Genomic DNA, 18,514 nt, shown 5'->3' with positions numbered 1-18,514 from the left:
ACTGGGATTAGTAAAACACAACTATAGAGTCAAAAATAGGAACTGGGATTAGTAAAACACAACTATAGAGTCAACAATAGGAACTGGGATTAGTAAAACACAACTATAGAGTCAACAATAGGAACTGGGATTAGTAAAACACAACTATAGAGTCAAAAATAGGAACTGGGATTAGTAAAACACAACTATAGAGTCAACAATAGGAACTGGGATTAGTAAAACACAACTATAGAGTCAACAATAGGAACTGGGATTAGTAAAACACAACTATAGAGTCAACAATAGGAACTGGGATTAGTAAAACACAACTATAGAGTCAAAAATAGGAACTGGGATTAGTAAAACACAACTATAGAGTCAACAATAGGAACTGGGATTAGTAAAACACAACTATAGAGTCAACAATAGGAACTGGGATTAGTAAAACACAACTATAGAGTCAAAAATAGGAACTGGGATTAGTAAAACACAACTATAGAGTCAACAATAGGAAGTGGGATTAGTAAAACACAACTATAGAGTCAAAAATAGGAACTGGGATTAGTAAAACACAACTATAGAGTCAACAGTAGGAACTGGGGTTAGTAAAACACAACTATAGAGTCAACAATAGGAACTGGGGTTAGTAAAACACAACAATAGAATCAACAATAGGAACTGGGGTTAGTAAAACACAACAATAGAGTCAATAATAGGAACTGGGGTTAGTAAAACACAACAATAGAGTCAACAGTAGGAACTGGGGTTAGTAAAACACAACTAAAGAGTCAACAATAGGAACTGGGGTTAGTAAAACACAACAATAGAGTCAACAATAGGAACTGGGGTTAGTAAAACACAACAATAGAGTCAACAATAGGAACTGGGGTTAGTAAAACACAACAATAGAGTCAACTATAGGAACTGGGGTTAGTAAAACACAACAATAGAGTCAACTATAGGAACTGGTGTTTGTAAAATACAACAATAGAGTCAACAATAGGAACTGGTGTTAGTAAAACACAACAATAGAGTCAACAATAAAACTGGGATTAGTAAAACACAACTATAGAGTCAACAATAGGAACTGGTGTTAGTAAAACACAACAATAGAGTCAACTATAGGAACTGGTGTTAGTAAAACACAACAATAGAGTCAACAATAGGAACTGGTGTTAGTAAAACACAACAATAGAGTCAACAATAAAACTGGGATTAGTAAAACACAACTATAGAGTCAACAATAGGAACTGGTGTTAGTAAAACACAACAATAGAGTCAACAATAGGAACTGGGATTAGTAAAACACAACTATAGAGTCAACAATAGGAACTGGGGTGAGTAAAACACAACAATAGAGTCAACAATAGGAACTGGGATTAGTAAAACACAACAATAGAGTCAACAATAGGAACTGGGATTAGTAAAACACAACTATAGAGTCAACAATAGGAACTGGGGTGAGTAAAACACAACTATAGAGTCAACAATAGGAACTGGGATTAGTAAAACACAACTATAGAGTCAACAATAGGAACTGGGGTTAGTAAAACACAACTATAGAGTCAACAATAGGATCTGGGGTTAGTAAAACACAACTATAGAGTCAACAATAGGAACTGGGGTGAGTAAAACACAACTATAGAGTCAACTATAGTTTCTGGGGTTAGTAAAACACAACTATAGAGTCAACAATAGGAACTGGGGTTAGTAAAACACAACTATAGAGTCAACAATAGGAACTGGGGTTAGTAAAACACAACAATAGAGTCAACAATAGGAACTGGGATTAGTAAAACACAACAATAGAGTCAACAATAGGAACTGGGGTTAGTAAAACACAACAATAGAGTCAACAATAGGAACTGGGATTAGTAAAACACAACAATAGAGTCAACAATAGGAACTGGGATTAGTAAAACACAACAATAGAGTCAACAATAGGAACTGGGATTAGTAAAACACAACAATAGAGTCAACAATAGGAACTGGGGTTAGTAAAACACAACTATAGAGTCAACAATAGGAACTGGGGTTAGTAAAACACAACAATAGAGTCAACAATAGGAACTGGGATTAGTAAAACACAACAATAGAGTCAACAATAGGAACTGGGATTAGTAAAACACAACAATAGAGTCAACAATAGGAACTGGGATTAGTAAAACACAACAATAGAGTCAACAATAGGAACTGGGGTTAGTAAAACACAACAATAGAGTCAACAATAGGAACTGGTGTTAGTAAAACACAACAATAGAGTCAACAATAGGAACTGGGATTAGTAAAACACAACTATAGAGTCAACAATAGGAACTGGGGTGAGTAAAACACAACAATAGAGTCAACAATAGGAACTGGTGTTAGTAAAACACAACTATAGAGTCAACTATAGGAACTGGTGTTAGTAAAACACAACTATAGAGTCAACAATAGGAACTGGGGTTAGTAAAACACAACTATAGAGTCAACAATAGGAACTGGGGTTAGTAAAACACAACAATAGAGTCAACAATAGGAACTGGTGTTAGTAAAACACAACTATAGAGTCAACTATAGGAACTGGTGTAGTGAAACACAACTATAGAGTCAACAATAGGAACTGGGGTTAGTAAAACACAACTATAGAGTCAACTATAGGAACTGGTGTTAGTAAAACACAACTATAGAGTCAACTATAGGAACTGGTGTTAGTAAAACACAACTATAGAGTCAACTATAGGAACTGGTGTTAGTAAAACACAACTATAGAGTCAACAATAGGAACTGGGGTTAGTAAAACACAACAATAGAGTCAACTATAGGAACTGGTGTTAGTAGAACACAAGAATAGAGTCAACAATAGGAACTGGTGTTAGTAAAACACAACAATAGAGTCAACTATAGGACTGGTGTTAGTAAAACACAACTATAGAGTCAACTATAGGAACTGGTGTTAGTAAAACACAACTATAGAGTCAACAATAGGAACTGGGGTTAGTAAAACAACAATAGAGTCAACAATAGGAACTGGGGTAGGTAAAACACAACAATAGAGTCAACAATAGGAACTGGGGATAGTAAAACACAACTATAGAGTCAACTATAGGAACTGGGGTTAGTAAAACACAACAATAGAGTCAACAATAGGAACTGGGGTTAGTAAAACACAACTATAGAGTCAACAATAGGAACTGGGGTTAGTAAAACACAACTATAGAGTCAACAATCGGAACTGGGGTTGGTAAAACACAAGTATAGAGTCAACAATAGGAACTGGGGTTAGTAAAACACAACTATAGAGTCAACTATAGGAACAGGGGTTAGTAAAACACAACAATAGAGTCAACAATAGGAACTGGGGTTAGTAAAACACAACTATAGAGCCAACAATAGGAACTGGGGTTAGTAAAACACAACTATAGAGTCAACAATAGGAACTGGGGTTAGTAAAACACAACTATAGAGTCAACTATAGCAACTGGTATTAGTAAAACACAACTATAGAGTCAACAATAGGCACTGGGGTTAGTAAAACACAACTATAGAGTCAACTATAGGAACTGGTGTTAGTAAAACACAACTATAGAGTCAACAATAGGAACTGGGGTTAGTAAAACACAACAATAGAGTCAACAATAGGAACTGGGGTTAGTAAAACAACAATAGAGTCAACAATAGGAACTGTGGTTAGTAAAACACAACAATAGAGTCAACAATAGGAACTGGGGTTAGTAAAACACAACAATAGAGTCAACAATAGGAACTGGGGTTAGTAAAACACAACTATAGAGTCAACAATAGGAACTGGGGTTAGTAAAACACAACTATAGAGTCAACAATAGGAACTGGGCTTAGTAAAACACAACTATAGAGTCAACAATAGGAACTGGGGTTAGTAAAACACAACTATAGAGTCAACTATAGGAACTGGGGTTAGTAAAACACAACAATAGAGTCAACAATAGGAACTGGGGTTAGTAAAACACAACTATAGAGTCAACAATAGGAACTGGGGTTAGTAAAACACAACTATAGAGTCAACAATAGGAACTGGGGTTAGTAAAACACAACTATAGAGTGAACTATAGCAACTGGTGTTAGTAAAACACAACTATAGAGTCAACAATAGGCACTGGGGTTAGTAAAACACAACTATAGAGTCAACTATAGGAACTGCTGTTAGTAAAACACAACTATAGAGTCAACAATAGGAACTGGGGTTAGTAAAACACAACAATAGAGTCAACAATAGGAACTGGGGTTAGTAAAACACAACAATAGAGTCAACTATAGGAACTGGGGTTAGTAAAACAGAACAATTGAGTCAACTGTAGGAACTGGTGTTTGTAAAACACAACAATAGAGTCAACAATAGGAACTGGGGTTAGTAAAACACAACAATAGAGTCAACAATAGGAACTGGGATTAGTAAAACACAACTATAGAGTCAACAATAGGAACTGGTGTTAGTAAAACACAACAATAGAGTCAACAATAGGAACTGGTGTTAGTAAAACACAACAATAGAGTCAACAATAGGAACTGGGATTAGTAAAACACAACTATAGAGTCAACAATAGGAACTGGGGTGAGTAAAACACAACTATAGAGTCAACAATAGGAACTGGTGTTAGTAAAACACAACAATAGAGTCAACAATAGGAACTGGAATTAGTAAAACACAACTATAGAGTCAACAATAGGAACTGGGGTTAGTAAAACACAACTATAGAGTCAACAATAGGAACTGGGGTTAGTAAAACACAACAATAGAGTCAACAATAGGAACTGGGATTAGTAAAACACAACTATAGAGTCAACAATAGGAACTGGGGTTAGTAAAACACAACTATAGAGTCAAAAATAGGAACTGGGGATAGTAAAACACAACAATAGAGTCAACAATAGGAACTGGGGTTAGTAAAACACAACTATAGAGTCAACAATAGGAACTGGGGTTAGTAAAACACAACTATAGAGTCAACAATAGGAACTGGGGTGAGTAAAACACAGCTATAGAGTCAACAATAGGAACTGGGATTAGGAAAACACAACTATAGAGTCAACAATAGGAACTGGGATTAGTAAAACACAACAATAGAGTCAACAATAGGAACTGGGGTTAGTAAAACACAACAATAGAGTCAACAATAGGAACTGGGGTTAGTAAAACAACAATAGAGTCAACAATAGGAACTGGTGTTAGTAAAACACAACTATACAGTCAACAATAGGAACTGGGGTTAGTAAAACAACAATAGAGTCAACAATAGGAACTGGGGTTAGTAAAACACAACAATAGAGTCAACAATAGGAACTGGGGTTAGTAAAACACAACAATAGAGTCAACAATAGGAACTGGGGTTAGTAAAACACAACTATAGAGTCAACTATAGGAACTGGGGTTAGTAAAACACAACTATAGAGTCAACAATAGGAACTGGGATTAGTAAAACAAAACTATAGAGTCAACAATAGGAACAGGGATTAGTGAAACACAACTATAGAGTCAACAATAGGAACTGGGATTAGTAAAACACAACTATAGAGTCAACAATAGGAACTGGGATTAGTAAAACACAACTATAGAGTCAACTATAGGAACTGGGGTGAATAAAACACAACTATAGAGTCAAAAATAGGAACTGGTGTTAGTAAAACACAACTATAGAGTCAACAATAGGAACTGGGGTTAGTAAAACACATCTATAGAGTCAACAATAGGAACTGGGGTTAGTAAAACACAACTATAGAGTCAACAATAGGAACCGGGGTTAGTAAAACACAACTATAGAGTCAACAATAGGAACTGGGGTGAGTAAAACACAACTATAGAGTCAACAATAGGAACTGGGGTTAGTGAAACACAACTATAGAGTCAACAATAGGAACTGAGATTAGCAAAACACAACTATAGAGTCAACAATAGGAACTGGGGTTAGTGAAACACAACTATAGAGTCAACAATAGGAACTGGGATTAGCAAAACACAACTATAGAGTCAACAATAGGAACTGGGATTAGTAAAACACAACTATAGAGTCAACAATAGGAACTGGGGTTAGTGAAACACAACTATAGAGTCAACAATAGGAACTGAGATTAGCAAAACACAACTATAGAGTCAACAATAGGAACTGGGATTAGTAAAACACAACTATAGAGTCAACAATAGGAACTGGGGTTAGTGAAACACAACTATAGAGTCAACAATAGGAACTGGGGTTAGTAAAACACAACAATAGAGTCAACAATAGGAACTGGGGTTAGTAAAACACAACAATAGAGTCAACAATAGGAACTGGGGTTAGTAAAACACAACAATAGAGTCAACAATAGGAACTGGGGTTAGTAAAACACAACTATAGAGTCAACAATAGGAACTGGGGTTAGTAAAACACAACAATAGAGTCAACAATAGGAACTGGGGTTAGTAAAACACAACAATAGAGTCAACAATAGGAACTGGGGTTAGTAAAACACAACAGTAGAGTCAACAATAGGAACTGGGGTTAGTAAAACACAACTATAGAGTCAACAATAGGAACTGGGATTAGTAAAACACAACTATAGAGTCAACAATAGGAACTGGGATTAGTAAAACACAACTATAGAGTCAACAATAGGAACTGGGATTAGTAAAACACAACTATAGAGTCAACAATAGGAACTGGGATTAGTAAAACACAACTATAGCGTCAACAATAGGAACTGGGATTTGTAAAACACAACTATAGAGTCAACAATAGGAACTGGGATTAGTAAAACACAACAATAGAGTCAACAATAGGAACTGGGGTTAGTAAAACACAACTATAGAGTCAACAATAGGAACTGGGGTGAGTAAAACACAACTATAGAGTCAACAATAGGAACTGGGATTAGTAAAACACAACTATAGAGTCAACAATAGGAACTGGGATTAGTAAAACACAACTATAGAGTCAACAATAGGAACTGGGATTAGTAAAACACAACAATAGAGTCAACAATAGGAACTGGGGTTAGTAAAACACAACAATAGAGTCAACAATAGGAACTGGGGTTAGTAAAACACAACAATAGAGTCAACAATAGGAACTGGGGTTAGTAAAACACAACTATAGAGTCAGCAATAGGAACTGGGATTAGTAAAACACAACTATAGAGTCAACAATAGGAACTGGGATTAGTAAAACACAACTATAGAGTCAACAATTGGAACTAGGGTTAGTTTAACACAACTATAGAGTCAACAATAGGAAGTGGGATTAGTAAAACACAACTATAGAGTCAACAGTAGGAACTGGGATTAGTAAAACACAACTATAGAGTCAACAATAGGAACTGGGGTTAGTAAAACACAACAATAGAGTCAACAATAGGAACTGGGGTTAGTAAAACACAACAATAGAGTCAACAATAGGAACTGGGGTGAGTAAAACACAACAATAGAGTCAACAATAGGAACTGGGGTTAGTAAAACACAACTATAGAGTCAACAATAGGAACTGGGGTTAGTAAAACACAACAATAGAGTCAACAATAGGAACTGGGGTTAGTAAAACACAACAATAGAGTCAACAATAGGAACTGGGGTTAGTAAAACACAACAATAGAGTCAACAATAGGAACTGGGGTTAGTAAAACACAACTATAGAGTCAACAATAGGAACTGGGGTTAGTAAAACACAACAATAGAGTCAACAATAGGAACTGGGATTAGTAAAACACAACTATAGAGTCAACAATAGGAACTGGGATTAGTAAAACACAACTATAGAGTCAACAATAGGAACTGGGATTAGTAAAACACAACTATAGAGTCAACAATAGGATCTGGGATAAGTAAAACACAACTATAGAGTCAACAATAGGAACTGGGATTAGTAAAACACAACTATAGAGTCAACAATACGAACTGGGATTAGTAAAACACAACAATAGAGTCAACAATAGGAACTGGGGTTAGTAAAACACAACAATAGAGTCAACAATAGGAACTGGGGTTAGTAAAACACAACTATAGAGTCAACAATAGGAACTGGGGTGAGTAAAACACAACTATAGAGTCAACAATAGGAACTGGGATTAGGAAAACACAACTATAGAGTCAACAATAGGAACTGGGATTAGTAAAACACAACAATAGAGTCAACAATAGGAACTGGGGTTAGTAAAACACAACAATAGAGTCAACAATAGGAACTGGGGTTAGTAAAACAACAATAGAGTCAACAATAGGAACTGGTGTTAGTAAAACACAACTATACAGTCAACAATAGGAACTGGGGTTAGTAAAACAACAATAGAGTCAACAATAGGAACAGGGGTTAGTAAAACACAACAATAGAGTCAACAATAGGAACTGGGGTTAGTAAAACACAACAATAGAGTCAACAATAGGAACTGGGGTTAGTAAAACACAACTATAGAGTCAACTATAGGAACTGGGGTTAGTAAAACACAACAATAGACTCAACAGTAGGAACTGGGGTTAGTAAAACACATCTATAGAGTCAACAATAGGAACTGGGGTTAGTAAAACACAACTATAGAGTCAACAATAGGAACTGGGGTTAGTAAAACACAACTATAGAGTCAACAATAGGAACTGGGGTTAGTAAAACACAACTATAGAGTCAACAATAGGAACTGGGATTAGTAAAACACAACAATAGAGTCAACAATAGGAACTGGGGTTAGTAAAACACAACTATAGAGTCAACAATAGGAACTGGGGTTAGTAAAACACAACAATAGAGTCAACAATAGGAACTGGGGTTAGTAAAACACAACAATAGAGTCAACAATAGGAACTGGGGTGAGTAAAACACAACAATAGAGTCAACAATAGGAACTGGGGTTAGTAAAACACAACTATAGAGTCAACAATAGGAACTGGGGTTAGTAAAACACAACAATAGAGTCAACAATAGGAACTGGGGTTAGTAAAACACAACAATAGAGTCAACAATAGGAACTGGGGTTAGTTAAACACAACAATAGAGTCAACAATAGGAACTGGGGTTAGTAAAACACAACTATAGAGTCAACAATAGGAACTGGGGTTAGTAAAACACAACAATAGAGTCAACAATAGGAACTGGGATTAGTAAAACACAACTATAGAGTCAACAATAGGAACTGGGATTAGTAAAACACAACTATAGAGTCAACAATAGGAACTGGGATTAGTAAAACACAACTATAGAGTCAACAATAGGATCTGGGATAAGTAAAACACAACTATAGAGTCAACAATAGGAACTGGGATTAGTAAAACACAACAATAGAGTCAACAATAGGAACTGGGGTTAGTAAAACACAACAATAGAGTCAACAATAGGAACTGGGGTTAGTAAAACACAACTATAGAGTCAACAATAGGAACTGGGGTGAGTAAAACACAACTATAGAGTCAACAATAGGAACTGGGATTAGGAAAACACAACTATAGAGTCAACAATAGGAACTGGGATTAGTAAAACACAACAATAGAGTCAACAATAGGAACTGGGGTTAGTAAAACACAACAATAGAGTCAACAATAGGAACTGGGGTTAGTAAAACAACAATAGAGTCAACAATAGGAACTGGTGTTAGTAAAACACAACTATACAGTCAACAATAGGAACTGGGGTTAGTAAAACACAACAATAGAGTCAACAATAGGAACTGGGGTTAGTAAAACACAACAATAGAGTCAACAATAGGAACTGGGGTTAGTAAAACACAACTATAGAGTCAACTATAGGAACTGGGGTTAGTAAAACACAACAATAGACTCAACAGTAGGAACTGGGGTTAGTAAAACACATCTATAGAGTCAACAATAGGAACTGGGGTTAGTAAAACACAACTATAGAGTCAACAATAGGAACTGGGGTTAGTAAAACACAACTATAGAGTCAACAATAGGAACTGGGGTTAGTAAAACACAACTATAGAGTCAACAATAGGAACTGGGATTAGTAAAACACAACAATAGAGTCAACAATAGGAACTGGGGTTAGTAAAACACAACTATAGAGTCAACAATAGGAACTGGGGTTAGTAAAACACAACTATAGAGTCAACAATAGGAACTGGGGTTAGTAAAACACAACTATAGAGTCAACAATAGGAATTGGGGTTCGTAAAACACAACAGTAGAGTCAACTATAGGAACTGGGGTTAGTAAAACACAACAATAGAGTCAACTATAGGAACTGGTGTTTGTAAAACACAACAATAGAGTCAACAATAGGAACTGGGGTTAGTAAAACACAACAATAGAGTCAACAATAGGAACTGGGATTAGTAAAACACAACTATAGAGTCAACAATAGGAACTGGTGTTAGTAAAACACAACAATAGAGTCAACAATAGGAACTGGTGTTAGTAAAACACAACAATAGAGTCAACAATAGGAACTGGGATTAGTAAAACACAACTATAGAGTCAACAATAGGAACTGGGGTGAGTAAAACACAACTATAGAGTCAACAATAGGAACTGGTGTTAGTAAAACACAACAATAGAGTCAACAATAGGAACTGGGATTAGTAAAACACAACTATAGAGTCAACAATAGGAACTGGGGTTAGTAAAACACAACTATAGAGTCAACAATAGGAACTGGGGTTAGTAAAACACAACAATAGAGTCAACAATAGGAACTGGGATTAGTAAAACACAACTATAGAGTCAACTATAGGAACTGGGGTGAATAAAACACAACTATAGAGTCAAAAATAGGAACTGGTGTTAGTAAAACACAACTATAGAGTCAACAATAGGAACTGGGGTTAGTAAAACACATCTATAGAGTCAACAATAGGAACTGGGGTTAGTAAAACACAACAATAGAGTCAACAATAGGAACTGGGGTTAGTAAAACACAACAATAGAGTCAACAATAGGAACTGGGGTTAGTAAAACACATCTATAGAGTCAACAATAGGAACTGGGGTTAGTAAAACACAACTATAGAGTCAACAATAGGAACTGGGGTTAGTAAAACACAACTATAGAGTCAACAATAGGAACTGGGGTTAGTAAAACACAACTATAGAGTCAACAATAGGAACTGGGATTAGTAAAACACAACAATCGAGTCAACAATAGGAACTGGGGTTAGTAAAACACAACTATAGAGTCAACAATAGGAACTGGGGTTAGTAAAACACAACTATAGAGTCAACAATAGGAACTGGGGTTAGTAAAACACAACTATAGAGTCAACAATAGGAACTGGGGTTAGTAAAACACAACAATAGTGTCAACAATAGGAACTGGGATTAGTAAAACACAACTATAGAGTCAAAAATAGGAACTGGGATTAGTAAAACACAACTATAGAGTCAACAATAGGAACTGGGGTTCGTAAAACACAACTATAGAGTCAGCAATAGGAACTGGGATTAGTAAAACACAACTATAGAGTCAACAATAGGAACTGGGGTTAGTAAAACACAACTATAGATTCAACAATAGGAAGTGGGATTAGTAAAACACAACTATAGAGTCAACAGTAGGAACTGGGGTTAGTAAAACACAACTATAGAGTCAACAATAGGAACTGGGGTGAGTAAAACACAACTATAGAGTCAACTATAGGAACTGGGGTTAGTAAAACACAACAATAGAGTCAACAATAGGAACTGGGGTTAGTAAAACACAACTATAGAGTCAACTATAGGAACTGGGGTGAATAAAACACAACTATAGAGTCAAAAATAGGAACTGGTGTTAGTAAAACACAACTATAGAGTCAACAATAGGAACTGGGGTTAGTAAAACACAACTATAGAGTCAGCAATAGGCACTGGGGTTAGTAAAACAACAATAGAGTCAACAATAGGAACTGGTGTTAGTAAAACACAACTATACAGTCAACAATAGGAACTGGGGTTAGTAAAACAACAATAGAGTCAACAATAGGAACTGGGGTTAGTAAAACACAACAATAGAGTCAACAATAGGAACTGGGGTTAGTAAAACACAACTATAGAGTCAACTATAGGAACTGGGGTTAGTAAAACACAACAATAGAGTCAACAGTAGGAACTGGGGTTAGTAAAACACAACTATAGAGTCAACTATAGGAACTGGGGTGAATAAAACACAACTATAGAGTCAAAAATAGGAACTGGTGTTAGTAAAACACAACTATAGAGTCAACAATAGGAACTGGGGTTAGTAAAACACAACAATAGAGTCAACAATAGGAACTGGGGTTAGTAAAACAACAATAGAGTCAACAATAGGAACTGGTGTTAGTAAAACACAACTATACAGTCAACAATAGGAACTGGGGTTAGTAAAACAACAATAGAGTCAACAATAGGAACTGGGGTTAGTAAAACACAACAATAGAGTCAACAATAGGAACTGGGGTTAGTAAAACACAACTATAGAGTCAACTATAGGAACTGGGGTTAGTAAAACACAACAATAGAGTCAACAGTAGGAACTGGGGTTAGTAAAACACATCTATAGAGTCAACAATAGGAACTGGGGTTAGTAAAACACAACTATAGAGTCAACAATAGGAACTGGGGTTAGTAAAACACAACTATAGAGTCAACAATAGGAACTGGGGTTAGTAAAACACAACTATAGAGTCAACAATAGGAACTGGGATTAGTAAAACACAACAATAGAGTCAACAATAGGAACTGGGGTTAGTAAAACACAACTATAGAGTCAACAATAGGAACTGGGGTTAGTAAAACACAACTATAGAGTCAACAATAGGAACTGGGGTTAGTAAAACACAACTATAGAGTCAACAATAGGAACTGGGGTTAGTAAAACACAACAGTAGAGTCAACTATAGGAACTGGGGTTAGTAAAACACAACAATAGAGTCAACTATAGGAACTGGTGTTTGTAAAACACAACAATAGAGTCAACAATAGGAACTGGGGTTAGTAAAACACAACAATAGAGTCAACAATAGGAACTGGGATTAGTAAAACACAACTATAGAGTCAACAATAGGAACTGGTGTTAGTAAAACACAACAATAGAGTCAACAATAGGAACTGGTGTTAGTAAAACACAACAATAGAGTCAACAATAGGAACTGGGATTAGTAAAACACAACTATAGAGTCAACAATAGGAACTGGGGTGAGTAAAACACAACTATAGAGTCAACAATAGGAACTGGTGTTAGTAAAACACAACAATAGAGTCAACAATAGGAACTGGGATTAGTAAAACACAACTATAGAGTCAACAATAGGAACTGGGGTTAGTAAAACACAACTATAGAGTCAACAATAGGAACTGGGGTTAGTAAAACACAACAATAGAGTCAACAATAGGAACTGGGATTAGTAAAACACAACTATAGAGTCAACTATAGGAACTGGGGTGAATAAAACACAACTATAGAGTCAAAAATAGGAACTGGTGTTAGTAAAACACAACTATAGAGTCAACAATAGGAACTGGGGTTAGTAAAACACATCTATAGAGTCAACAATAGGAACTGGGGTTAGTAAAACACAACTATAGAGTCAACAATAGGAACTGGGGTTAGTAAAACACAACAATAGAGTCAACAATAGGAACTGGGGTTAGTAAAACACATCTATAGAGTCAACAATAGGAACTGGGGTTAGTAAAACACAACTATAGAGTCAACAATAGGAACTGGGGTTAGTAAAACACAACTATAGAGTCAACAATAGGAACTGGGGTTAGTAAAACACAACTATAGAGTCAACAATAGGAACTGGGATTAGTAAAACACAACAATCGAGTCAACAATAGGAACTGGGGTTAGTAAAACACAACTATAGAGTCAACAATAGGAACTGGGGTTAGTAAAACACAACTATAGAGTCAACAATAGGAACTGGGGTTAGTAAAACACAACTATAGAGTCAACAATAGGAACTGGGGTTAGTAAAACACAACAATAGTGTCAACAATAGGAACTGGGATTAGTAAAACACAACTATAGAGTCAAAAATAGGAACTGGGATTAGTAAAACACAACTATAGAGTCAACAATAGGAACTGGGGTTCGTAAAACACAACAATAGAGTTAACAATAGGAACTGGGGTTAGTAAAACACAACTATAGAGTCAGCAATAGGAACTGGGATTAGTAAAACACAACTATAGAGTCAACAATAGGAACTGGGGTTAGTAAAACACAACTATAGATTCAACAATAGGAAGTGGGATTAGTAAAACACAACTATAGAGTCAACAGTAGGAACTGGGGTGAGTAAAACACAACTATAGAGTCAACTATAGGAACTGGGGTTAGTAAAACACAACAATAGAGTCAACAATAGGAACTGGGGTTAGTAAAACACAACTATAGAGTCAACTATAGGAACTGGGGTGAATAAAACACAACTATAGAGTCAAAAATAGGAACTGGTGTTAGTAAAACACAACTATAGAGTCAACAATAGGAACTGGGGTTAGTAAAACACAACTATAGAGTCAGCAATAGGCACTGGGGTTTGAATCGTACACTGTGTGAGGAGTTTGTACGTTTTTCTGTGTCTGTGTGGGTTTTCTTTGGGGGCTGTGTTTCCTCCCACCATGCAAAGACGTGCTGGGCATTGTAGTTCAATTGGGTGGCATGGATTGTGAGCCAAAAAGGGCCTGTTACCATACTATAGTCTAAATTTTTTTTAAATTTAATGCCGTGACAGAAATCTTGTTGGGGCCATCGAAGAGAGGGCTTGTTAATCATAATCTGACCAGTCTAGAGAAGATATCAATGGAAGGGCAAGAATTGGAGCAAGGACCAATACAGACTCAGCATTGAATATATGAGCTACAATTGGAAATCAAATAAATGAAATACTCAGCAGGCCAGGTAACATCTGCGGAGAGAGAAAAATCATTTATTTTGATGCTCTTTCATCGCAGCTGGCCAGTTTTAACACAAACAGATGTAGCTGGTGATCTCAATTTGCTGAATTGTGTGCAATATGAATTGTAATGGATTTCTCAAGTTTTCTGTTGGACTTTGCGGGAACAGTGTCAGTGGGTGAAGAATTGATGGGACAGGCAGCTTGAAGCCAAATTCTGATTGGGTGACCACTTCGCAGAAAACCTCTGCAGCATCTCCATTCCATTGGTAAGAGTGAGCTTTCAGCAACTTCAAAGCAGCTGTTAATCCTAACTAAATCCGCTTGTCATCTCTCCAATATGTGGTAGTTGACATCCAAGCCTGAATGCTCAAAAATTATTTTTAGGCTAAAAGATTATTTTAGAACTTCTCATTTTCAGCTGCTATTAAGTATGCAGGAAATCATTTTATATTTCACTTATTTAAAATACTTGAAAGAAAAATGTAATCTCTGATGTGTGAATCATTGCACCACATGTGTTTCCATGAATCTTTTTTAAAAGAATCCATTAAGTTGATCAGCTTACTTAAAATTTTAGAAGAACCGATGTCCTTTATTTAAGGTATTTATTTCCTCCCCTTTGCAGTGTCAGATTTGCTTGTTCAATATCTTATCTTAATGAGGCAAAGGTGATACTCGCCTCACTTGCCAAATATCAGTTTCTGTGAGAGTTGTGGAATAGTTTGCACTCCCCCAACCTCATTTCCAGCCTCTTTCTGACCAGCGCGTCCTTCCCAAACTGCTGCCACCATCCTTCTTTCTCTCGGGCACACCTAGCACCTCACCAACGGAATGGGATTTTGGGTTTGGTCACGTTTGGTGCAACTAAATTCAGAGAGGGAGGGGCTGTTCATCTGTGATTGAAAGTTTGCAAAGGATCATTGGAATGTGTCAGGACCTTGGCCCGCAATTAAAAGAGTTCCATCCCCTCCACGTTTAAATGAATGTGGACCTGTGCAATCAAAAAGGGGAAGCCCTGAAAATGAGACTTGCAGGGAAAGCCAACATTTCACAAACACTGCAGTTTGACGTCTGTGGTAGGTAAATTAATGGAGAAAATTCTTAGAGATAGTACTTATAAACATCTGGATAGACAGGGTCTGATCAGGAGCACTCAACATGGATTTGTGGGAGGAAGGTCATGTTTGACCAATCTGATTGAATTTTTTGAAGAGGTGACTAGGAATGTGGATGAGGGTAGCGCAGTGGATGTTGTCTATATGGACTTCAGTAAGGCCTTCGATAAGGTACCACATGGAAGGTTAGTTAGGAAGGTGCAGTCTTTAGGTATAAATTTTGAGATAGTCAAATGGATTGAACATTGGCTGAAAGGGAGAGGCCAGAGAGTGGTAGTGGATAACTGTCTGTCAGGTTGGAGGCCGGTGACCAGTGGTGTGCCTCAAGGATCTGTATTGGGCCCATTGTTGTTCGTTATATACATTAATGATCTAGATGATGGGGTGGTGAATTGGATTAGTAAATATGCAGATGATACTAAGATAGGTGGAATAGTGTATAATGAAGAAGGTTTTCAAGGATTGCAGAGGGATTTGGGCTGCTTAGAAAAGTGGGCTGAAAAATGGCAGATGGAATTTAATGCTGATAAGTGTGAGGTGCTTCATTTTGGTAAGAAGAATCAGAACAGGACATACGTGGTAAATGGGAGAGCATTGATGAATACAAGAAGAGCAGAAAGATTTAGGAGTAACGGTACATCGTTCCCTGAAGGTAGAAACTCACGTGAATAGGGTGGTGAAGAAGGCTTTTAGTATGCTGGCCTTTATCAATCATTGCATGGAATATAGGAGTTGGGAGGTGATGTTGATATTGTATAAGACGTTGGTGCGGCCTAATTTGGAGTTCTGTGTGCAGTTCTGGTCGCCTATAATCATAGGAAGGATATAAACAGAGTGGAGAGAGTGCAGAGAAGGTTTACCAGAATGTTACCTGGGTTTAAGCATCTAGAGTATAGGGAGAGATTGGACAGATTAGGTCTTTATTCTTTGGAGCGTAGAAGGTTGAGAGGGGATTTGATAGAAGTATTTAAGATTATGAAAGGGATAGACAGAGTGGATGTGGATAGACTATTTCCGTTAAGAGGAGGAAAGATTAAAACAAGAGGACATCAGTTCAGAATTAAGGGGCAGAGGTTTAGAGGTAACATGAGGGGGAACTTCTTTACTCAGAGAGTGGTAGCCGTGTGGAATGAGCTTCCGGGAGAAATAGTGGCGGCGGAGTCAATTGTATTATTTAAGAAAAGGTTGGACAGGTATATGGATGAGAAGAAGATGGAGGGTTATGGGCATTGTGCAGGGAGGTGGGACTAGAGAGGGGTGTTTGGTTCGGTGCAGACTAGAAGGGCCTAATGGCCTGTTTCCATGCTGTAATTGTTATGTTATGTTATGTTATGACTCCAAGTCAGTGGCAATGCAAAGCATTAATTCTTATGGTCAGATTGCTTAAACTGATGCCATTATGCACCCAAAAGTATCAAAAATGCCAACAGTGGGCTTTTCCTATTGGAAACTCAAGAGTTTTGATGTGTGTCTGATAGCTTCTTTGAATAATTATTGGTGTATGTTAAAGTAATGTACGCATGCAAACTATTTCATGATCATTCTAGAGGTGACAATTTTCTCTTATGTATCTAGTTGAAGATTATGACTCTCACTTGTGCAACTAAACCCTAACCTTGCTTTTTATTTCCAGCCCGTCCCTCAACTCCAGCTAGTCCTCACGGTAAACTAACAACTGTTTGTCTGGACACACTTCACTCTTCTATTTGTTTTGACTTTGCTCTCATAACTTCATCTCCAGCAGTGGTGCGGCATGTTCACCAGCATCATGTTTCTATCGAACATCCATTGAGGTGACGCATTGTGGAGACTGATGCTCGTGCATCTCCACACTGCCCTTCCAATGTAGTTTGAGTTTAGCCCATCACACATGACATTTGGTGTATCCTGTGTTTATTTTCTTTTTCTTCATTAAAGGTGGAGATTCAGTATATATTTATGTCATGCTAGCTTGATTTCTGCTTTGTTCAGCTTCTGGTTGAATGTGTGATCACATGCTGTGGAAGGTCCATCACCAGAGTGGAGCAGGAGAAAACCTTGTGCCAATGCAAAGGGAATTATCTTTGGTAACACAAAGTGCATTCGGTTTCATTTACAATTGGTTATTATCTTCCATTCCAAGCCAAGTTCTTAGCTGGAGCCTGCATCAGAATGTGCAGGTGGTCCATCGCTTGGACGTTTGACCAGTGGGATCGCTTCTATTCTGGCTGGTGATGGAGATTCCATTGAGCGATTCCTTCCATTGAAAGCTGTGAGAGGAGGAGTTCTCCTGCAGGGTCGTTGCCCATTACATCATCCCATCCTTGATGACAGGTGTTCCTGCCCAGTGCACAATTGCTGACTGGTTGTGATGGGGAGAGTAGGTTCAAGGAGTAACAAGTCCTGAGCAGTGTTGGTAGAAAACACTGATCTTTAGATTTTTTGTCAATAAATCACGTATAACCCTGAGATTCTTTGTTCTGCAAGCGAGGCAGAATTATCACTTATTGGTAGTGCAAAAGAAAACTGTACACAGCATAAAGATGTAAGCAAACAAACAACTGTAAACAGATAACAAATGTTACACACTATGCAAAACAGAGAGAATTTGCATGTGGGGGAATTGGCAACAGGGAAGCATACACA

The 18,514-nt window shown here is 37.1% G+C and overlaps 1 protein-coding gene across 3 annotated transcripts in view; it reads left to right on the top strand.

Moving 5' to 3' along the window:
- The window catches only part of nrcama (neuronal cell adhesion molecule a), a 255,963-nt gene that overhangs the window by 162,304 nt on the left and 75,145 nt on the right, over window positions 1–18,514 (top strand). The window contains exon 16 of one of the 3 annotated variants that reach the window (XM_069903117.1): window positions 17,523–17,552. The exons of 1 other annotated variant lie outside the window; for it this stretch is intronic. In XM_069903117.1, the coding sequence (XP_069759218.1) occupies window positions 17,523–17,552 (30 nt within the window). Of the gene's footprint in view, window positions 1–17,522; window positions 17,745–18,514 lie in introns of those variants that run through there. One more of the 3 variants, XM_069903116.1, reaches the window with a different exon arrangement.

This window comes from Narcine bancroftii, chromosome 11, assembly GCF_036971445.1.
Source record: "Narcine bancroftii isolate sNarBan1 chromosome 11, sNarBan1.hap1, whole genome shotgun sequence".
Taxonomy (NCBI): Eukaryota; Metazoa; Chordata; class Chondrichthyes; order Torpediniformes; family Narcinidae; genus Narcine; species Narcine bancroftii.
This window is presented reverse-complemented; position numbering and strand designations above follow the sequence as displayed.